The sequence below is a fragment of the Ceratotherium simum genome, chromosome 2 (assembly GCF_057802395.1).
Source record: "Ceratotherium simum simum isolate JZ-2026a chromosome 2, ASM5780239v1, whole genome shotgun sequence".
NCBI classification, from domain to species: domain Eukaryota; kingdom Metazoa; phylum Chordata; class Mammalia; order Perissodactyla; family Rhinocerotidae; genus Ceratotherium; species Ceratotherium simum.
In genome coordinates, this window is record NC_141901.1 from 39,629,961 (window position 1) to 39,638,512 (window position 8,552).

An 8,552-nucleotide genomic window follows, 5' to 3' on the forward strand; every position below is an offset into this window, starting at 1 on the left:
TCCAAGAACAAGGGCTCTAGACAGTGTAGAAAGTAAACTAGACACTTCCACCAACACACACACGTGCACGCGCGCAGACACATTGCCCAACACCACCAAGGGAGCCTTATACAAGGTGCACAGGAGAGCCTCGGGCAGTCCCTTTGTGGGCTCCCACCCATCTGTGCGGCCTCCGTTGACCCCCAACTCAGTGTCAAGAACCAAAGGACTCACTCCCTTTTTTGTGGCATGTTCAACACCTCTACACAGTCCCCACGCTTGGCCTCATGTTCTCAGAATGACACACAGAAGAAGCTGTGGGTATTAACACATGCACAGTCAGGAGGGTCACCTTTGGGAAGCTTCAGGAGGAGAGGGGTCAGGAGCCGAGTCAATGACAGAGGAAGAGCATACGTCCTGCAGGGGTGAGGGTCATGAGTGGGAGGGCAGCTTGAGGAAGTGTCAGAGGAAGTGACAGGGCCACATGTGCCCAGAGAGTTGAGGACATGAGGGTCAGAGTAATGCAGACCAGGGGCAGCTGGAGCTGGACCAAAGCTGGAAGAGGTGGGTGTCTGCAGGGACCAAGCTCAGCATGGAGGTGTCCTAGGAATGCCGATTATCCTGCTTTCTGCAATTAAATCATCTTCATGGCCTGGCCTGGCTTCTGGAGCTCACTGTAGATGGAGGTGAGAGGCTCCTTTTCTTCTAGATGTCGTTCACCCATACCCTAGGAATGCAAGAAGAAGGTTCCTAGAATAATTGAGGCATAAAGAGGCCCCAGAGTGACCCACATGGAACTCATGTTGCTGATATGAACTGCATGTGAATCCCCCCAAAGTGCCCTTCACTACACTGGTCCCAGTTGTAAAGTTTCTTAGTAAATACCAGTGACTATCTGGAAAGAGTTAGACAGCAGGGCCAAAAATGCCAAGACCCAGGCACAGAGGGACCTGAGAAAGCCCATTTGGCCACTGCTCCCAGCTCTCGTCTTGTCCCTGCCCCTTCGAAACTCCTCGTGGCTCAACTCTGCATAATGGATGTCACCATCGTGGTTCTTGTGTTCCTCCTGCAATTCTGCACCTGAGTCATACACAGAGTGGAGCTTGAATCTGGGCCTTGGAAACCTGTACCCTCCCCCTATGCTATGAACCCCAAGGACATGTCTGCACACTATCCCCTCCGCAGAGACATTCCCTGAGCAGTAAAATGCAGGAGAAAGGGAGCCAAGGGCCCAGTGGGGGAGGGGGGTCTGGACCAGAAAGGAGAAGTGCAACCTGCCTCTTCCAGTCTCCGTCTTCTTCTTCTTCTCACATGTCTTCCAAAGGCACAGTCCAGCCCCAAAGATCAACAGCACAGCCACGGTGGCCCCTAGGATGACTTGCAGGGGGTCAGCAATGTATTGTTCATGTGAATCTGTTTCCCTCACACAGAAAGAGTGAAGAAAGTTAACGTTAAGAGAGAACTTGAGATACTTATTGCCAGGAGAGATAGAGAGAGCAGGGGGAGAAGTCTGAAGGTCCTGGTTCAGAAACTGAAGAGGGAGGAGCATGAGGTTCATTCATTCAACCAGTGCCGGGGTCCTGCTTCATGCCGGGGATGTTGAGATTAACAAGACTTGGTCCAAGCCCACGGAGCTCATCACCCAAGGGGGAAGACTGAGAAAATAACAAAGTCCGTCAGCCAGAGGGATCGCAGTGCAATAGAGGTTTACTCCTTGTACACAGGTCTTCAAGGAGGGCCTTGCAGTGGAGGGGATGGGTAACCTGAGCCTTGAGGGAGGAATAAAAGTTTACTAGATATTCAGGCTGGGCACAGCATTCCAGAAGGGAGGAGCAGCATGTTCAGGAAATGGCTGTGTCAAAAAGCGAGCCCCTGAGAGTGGTCAGCACCCCCCTGTGGCAGGCAGGAGAGGGACAGGGAAGAGAGGAGCTGGGCAAGGAAGGTCAGAGGGAGGCAGGAGTCTGTCTTCAGAGGGTCTTGTGAGTCATGCTGAGTGTTGAACTCTATCTGAGAGTCCAGTACGGGGTGAGAAGAGGGTAACGGGGGATTTTACAGGATGCTGACACATCAGATCCCTCCGGCAGCTCACGGAGGATAGGTTAGAGGGGCGAGGATGCACATGGGAGTACCAGGTCATTCATTCATTCATCGAAACACTGTGAACAAACTGTGCCAGACACTGTGCTTGGCACAGGAATTCAAAGGAGAACAAGACATGGCCCCTGCCCTCAAGGTGTTCCAGTCTACAGAGGAGACAAACACATAAACAGAGCATTGTTACTCAGTGGAGGGGCGAGGGACCTCACTTAAAGGTGATGCCTGAGGGCAAGATGGCGATAGCCCCTGCAGAGCCCAATGCAAAATGAGAATGAGGAGCCATTTGTTCAAAAATTGCTAGAAATGTCAAGATGGCCATTGCAGAGCTTTAAACCCAGCACAGGGCCGGTGTGACAACATGGGGCACGTGTTACTGAAGTCAGCCGTCCCTGAGGGAAATCCTTCAATAAGAATAAGGCAAGAAATGCAGGGAAAAGGAGGGAGGAATAACGGTAAAGGAAACAGCATATCCAGAGGATAAAATCTGGCAATAGCAGAACATATTCGGGAAATCCAGGCAAGCAGTGTAGTGTGAACTGTGTCACTGAGGCCAAAACAATGGGCAGAGGAGCGTCTGAGCCTTTAATCCTACAGGGAGTCACTGGAGATCAGATCCTACAGGCGACACAGACAAATCCGGTTTCTTTTCCAAAAGACCACTCTTTACTCACTGTGGACAATGGGTGCGGTGCAGAGAGGGACTGGACAGCTGCTGCCTACCAGCAGGGCGACAAGGGAAGAGGCATAGATGTGAGAGACATTTAAAAGCAGGAACGAGTTGGATGGGTTTCCCAGACTCCTGTATGGGGTGAGCAGGTGGAGGTGGTGCTGATGAACACAGTGGGGAGAAAAGCCCAGAGTCCTCAGACCCCGGTGCTCCCTGATCTCCGAGAGTGCCCCTCCCCTCTGGCAGGTTACACTCACCATGGGCACAGACCTCCCCAAGGGCTGAAGTGACAGTTTTCTGGTCCTCGGCGTTGCTGACCACACAGGTGAGGCTGGCATTGGGCTGGCTCAGAGGCAGGCTCACAGTCAGGGTCCAGGAGTTGGGGGCTGGTCCCGGTGTCCCTCTTTGTTCCAGCTCCCTGGGGAGGCCCTTGCTCTCCCATGTCACATTCAAGTCCTCTGTGACGTGCACAGCCCTGCACTCCAGGGTGACGTTGCACCAGCCTTCTGATACAGACAGCGACCGGACCAGGATCTGGGGACGGGGTACGGGATCTGGGGTGGGAGGGACAAGAGAATGGAGCCTCACGTGAATGGAGAACGTTACAGTTTGCACATTCTCATCCATTATCTCACTGAAGCTCTGGCTTCCTCCCTCTACGGAAGGTGGGACATTTTACAGATGAAATAGAATTTACCCAAAGCTAAATATATAGTAAGAGATAAGAAGGAAGGGAGCCACTGACTTATGCCTTATGTGATTTCACTAGACTGACAAGTCTTAAAAAACTCCCACAAGAAGATAAAGCCTGCACTCCACTTACCCAAGGCCCATTATTTTTAGAAATTGGGTCTTTCCTAGCAGTAAAATAAATCAGGAGTGAAGGACCTGTCCTGGTCCAGGGCCCTCACTCTGCTTCTCCGGCTGAGATGATGCCTGGGACTACACAGCCCACAGTGAAGAGGGACATCTGGCCAGCTCTGGGAGTCCAAAGATAGGCCCCATGTGCCCAAAAGTAGAGATGTTCGTGGGAGATGCAGTGGTAGTGACTAGAAATGACAGGCCCTGAGTGTGGTTAGAACGTGCCACTGAACTTGTGGTGCAGATAGGAAGAGAAGTGACAGATTTACAAGCCAGTCACAGAACTCCCTTGAGGACCTAAAGCTGTCAAAGCCACTCTCTCCGTAGCAGGGTATTTCTCTATGCAGAGGAACTGTAGGGAAAGAAAGAGTTGCTAAATGAGGTTCTAAAGAAGTGTGGCAGGCTAAACTTTCTCCTACATCTATGGAGGCTCTTCAGGCTGGATTTTGTGAGTGAAACTGGCCTCGGGCTGGGGCTGAGTAAGAGCAGAGGGGACAGGGAGAATGAACTACAAGTGATTTCCAAATAATGTTAGGCATAATATGACCTCCCTAAAGATGTCCATGTCCTAAACCTCAGAACCTGTGAATATGTTACATTAATGACAAAAGGGAATTGAGGTAATAGATAGACTTAAGGTTGCTAATCAGCTGACATTAATATAGTGAGATTACTCTGGATTCTCTGGAGGGGACCTGTGTAATCACAAGGGTCCTTAAAAGTGGAAGGAGGGAGAGGAGTTCAGAGGGCTGCACGGTGAGGAGGACTCGTCCCACCATTGCTGGCTGTGAAGACAGAGCAAGGTGGCCGAGAGCTAGGGTTGCAGGCAGCCACTAGGAGGTGGAAAAGGCAAGGAAATGTTTTTCCCCTGGCTCCTCCAGAAAGGAACATAGCCCTACCAACACCTTGACTTTAGCCCAGTGACACCTGTGTCTGACTTCTGCCCTACAGCACAGTAAGATAATAAACTTGTGTTGATTTAAGCCACTAAGTTTGTAGTACAGTAATTCCTCTTCATCCACAGTTGCACTTTCTATAGTTTCAGTTACACTTGGTCAACCACGGTCCAAAAATATTAAATGGAAGATTCCAGAAATAAACAATTCATGTTTTAAATTGGGGTGTTCTGACTAGTGTGTTGAAATCTCACATTATCCCGCCCCATCCCGCTCAGGACGTGAATCATCCCTTTGTCCAGCATATGCACACTGTATAGGCTACTTCGCCGCCATCTCAGTTATCAGATGACCATGGCAGTATCGCAGTGCTTGTGTTCCAATAACCCTTATTTTGCTTAATAATAACCCCAAAGAGCAAGAGTAGTGATGTTGGCAATTCAAATATGCCAAAGAGAAGCTGTAAAGTGTTTCCTTTAAGTGAAAAAGTGAAAGTTCTTGACTTAATAAAGAAAAAAAATTGTGTGGCGTGCTTTCTAACGTCTATGGTCACTTTTATTGCAGTATGTTGTTATAATTGTTCTATTTTATTATACTTATTGTTGTTAATCTCTCACTGTGCCTAATTTATAAATTGACGTTATCATAGGTATGTTTGTATAGGAAAACAACATAGTTTATATAGGACTCGGTACTATCCACGGTTTCAGGTATCCACTGCGGGTCTTGGAATGTATTTTCTGCAGATAAGGGGGGACTCCTGGAATTTGTTATAGCAGCAATAGAAAACTAATCCATAAATTAAGTCAACTTAACCCTCTCAGGATCAATAAGTGTTAGGGCAAATTCCATTTCCCCCACATTTCCACTTTCCTCTCCCAAAACACTGAAGTGATTTTATCCCTGGTGTGAATCTCAGCTCTGCTCTCCCTTTGTGGTGAACCCACTTACCCAAATTTCAAGAAAGAAAACAGAGACTGGAGGCTGGTGTCTGGAAGGAGTCCTGCAAAATGGTGCTCATGTGACACTCCTAGGTACAAAAGAAGGACATAGCCATGGGATTGAGGTGAGGGGGTGTCACATACCATAGACAGTGAGGTAGAAAATCTGGCTAGATTCCATTCCTCCGGTAAAGCTGGCCACAGCCCGGTACTGCCCACTGTCCTCATGAGTCAAGTTCTCAATCTTCAAGGACATGATGTTGTGCACACGGACCCTCTGCTTATACTTGTCCTGGAGTTTGACCCAGGTTGGAGCCTCTTCTGACCCATTACGGACTCGCAGCATGACTGTGTATTTTAAGTCAGGTCCAAAGCCCCACACAATCTCCTCCAGCTCAGTTCCCGGCTCCTTGATCACGTGAAACAACACAGAACCTCCTCGGATACCCTTCAGAGAAACGTGAACTCCAGAATGCTGACCTCCAAAACTGTGTGCTCCAGAACTCTTGACCCCAGTGCTGCAGACGCCTAGGGCATTGGAAACAGGAACCATCAGGGTTTTTTTCATCAAGAATAGAAGAGAGAAACACAAAACTCATCTTTTTGATGAAATCCATCCAATATACTCCCTTGATTCTTGGAATGCAGCCTAGGACAATGAATTTGAAACATCTCTGGAATCAAGTCCTGGTTCTAGTGGAGTGTAACCTTGAACAGGTTACGTAGACCTGCTAACCTGCAATTTCCTTACCTGCCTCAAAATGATAGCATAAATTAAATGAGATCAAGGATAAAAAGCACCTGCACGTTTTATGGCACATACTAAGTGCATATTCTTAGAAGGGAGCTTCCCAAGTGGGTCCAAAGATCCCTCCCTCCTCAAGTTTACACCCTTTGTAACCCCCTCCCCTGGAGTGGGGTCTGTACCTAGTGACTTGCTGTGAGGAACAGGATACAGCAAAGGTGATGGGATGTCACTTAGGAATGGGAGGTTACACAAGACTGTGACCCGTCTTGCTCACACTCTCTCTCCCTCCATCTGATGAAGCGAGCTGCCATGCTTTCAGCTGCTCTGTGGAGAGGCCCACATGGCAGGGAACAGAGGGCAGCCTCCGGCCAACAGCCAGGAAGGAAGTGAGGCCCTGGGTCCAACAGCCACGGGAACGGCATCCTATCAGCAATCACATATGACTGAGCTTAAAAGTGGATTCTTCCCCAATGAGCCTTGAGCTGACTGCAGCCGCATCCAAGATCTTGATTCCAGTCTGAGAGACCCTGAGCCAGAGGACCCAGCTACACCACCCCTGGATCCTGACCCTCAGAAACTGTGAGACTATACATGGTGTTGTTTTAAGGCACTAAGTTTTCGAGTAACAGGTTACACAGCAATAGATAACTAATACAGTAATGGAGACTGCCCTCCCTTCCCTCTCCTTCTAGGCAGTGTAGCAGTCAGGATGGGCTAGGCTGTGCTGAGGTAACAAATAATTACAATACCTCAGGGTCTTAGAACAAGGAGAGTTTATATCCCACACCACACTAGTTCTTTATTTAATTTCGTTATATGTAAACATAAACTCTCAGATAACGCCCTAGATGAGATATTCGGCTTTCCTTAGGACAGTCTTTCTTTCAGTTCTTTTTTTGCTTATACCACTCCCTCTCAACTTCCCCCTCCTCAATTTCCTTCTCAAGTTCACCCTCTCCAGGAGCCCACTTCAGCAGTCTACTGTTTCCTTCCACATATTCTCCATTTATAAACATCTGGGGACACAGACACTGTTAATTTTTGATGGCTCCTGTTCATATACAAAATTAGAATTTCATTGTATTCAGTCTCCTGCATCTTGCTCATGGAAATCCATGCATCTCACGTCGTGGAAACTGGAAATCTGACCCAGACAACTGGAACATTTGTTTTTTAACCTCAGTATTATTCTGAGATAAAGACACTCCTCAATTAGTTCAATAATTCCAGAACTGATGGGTACCTCCCTTGTTTCCAGGGTTTTTCTCTAAAATAGTGCTTTCAGTCTGGGTTCTCCAGGACCTGAGCAGCATTTGGCAGTGTAGGGAGATGCAACCCACAGGCATGAAAAGGGGCCCCCCTAGAGGATTCACTTTACACAAAGATAAATACTTCTCAAATTTTTAAGATGAAAACAGACACTGTAGTGGAATGTAAAATTCACAACTAATTTTAAGGTAAATGTGAGACATCCAGGGACTCTCTCTCTGTGCTTGGAGCTGAGTCCCTAACCTGGGCGAGGAGCGTTCCTTCACTTTCCGTTTTCAGTGGAGAAGACCAAAGAGCCCAGATTAGAGTTGATTCCTCCAGCTCAGACACGGGGGTGCTAAGTCAGCCCCCTCCTCCACACGACAGCTGCAGAGTTCAGAGTTCCAGGCCAGGGGTGCCCTGTTCCCACCCGCTCTGTCCCCAGGAGCAGCTTCTTTGTCTGTCTCCACCCTACTCCCCAGGCAGCTCCAGGCTCTCCCAGCTTCAACTGCTATTGCAGCAGAAGTGGCCTCACCTCCCTGTTAATGGTGCCCTTAATGCAGCCATGCTGCTAGGGGCTCAAGGTTCCCAGCCTCCCCACAGCCAAAAGGCCATTTGTCCTTTCTGTTCAACCCTGAACAGTGTATGAGCTAAAGTGTAAGAGTTCTTTTGTCTTTTCGTTCACCAAATACCTGAGACATTGAAAGGAGACCCTGTCTCCCTGCTCCACCCAACCGCCCTCCCTCCCAGGAGACCAGGCCACTCACTGAGGAGGAGACTGGTGAAGCCCAGGAGCCAGGAGGCCCAGCACAGGCAGGAGTCTTCTGAGCAGGACCCCATCGCAGGCTGCCTGCCAGCCTGTTCAGCTGCAGAGGAAACATCTAGGACGCAGAGACAAAAGCAGAGGAAAAGCTTCACTCAGAAAAGCCCCTTACGCTCTTCCGCACCCCAAGGGCGGAGCTAAATATTACTCTGGCATGGTGGCCCAATAGTTAGAGCAAGCCATTCAGACCTTACATATCATCCCCAGCACCTACAGTAGGACCTCAAGAATAATTACAGAATAAATGTATGACAGCCTCACTCTACAATGTGCCTGGACCTGTGTTGGAGAT

The 8,552-nt window shown here is 48.8% G+C and overlaps 1 protein-coding gene across 1 annotated transcript; it reads right to left on the minus strand.

The window, feature by feature from the left end:
* Positions 1–352: 352 nt before the first annotated feature.
* Positions 353–8,310, minus strand: LOC106802801 (SLAM family member 9-like). The gene is made up of 6 exons (XM_087419181.1): positions 8,205–8,310; positions 5,586–5,969; positions 3,001–3,297; positions 1,258–1,392; positions 967–1,059; positions 353–705 (listed from the first exon to the last, which is right to left on the minus strand). The coding sequence occupies exons 1-6, from the start codon at positions 8,275–8,277 to the stop codon at positions 614–616; spliced, it is 1,074 nt and encodes a 357-aa protein (XP_087275307.1). The 5' UTR covers positions 8,278–8,310; the 3' UTR covers positions 353–613.
* Between the last annotated feature and the right edge of the window lie 242 nt (positions 8,311–8,552).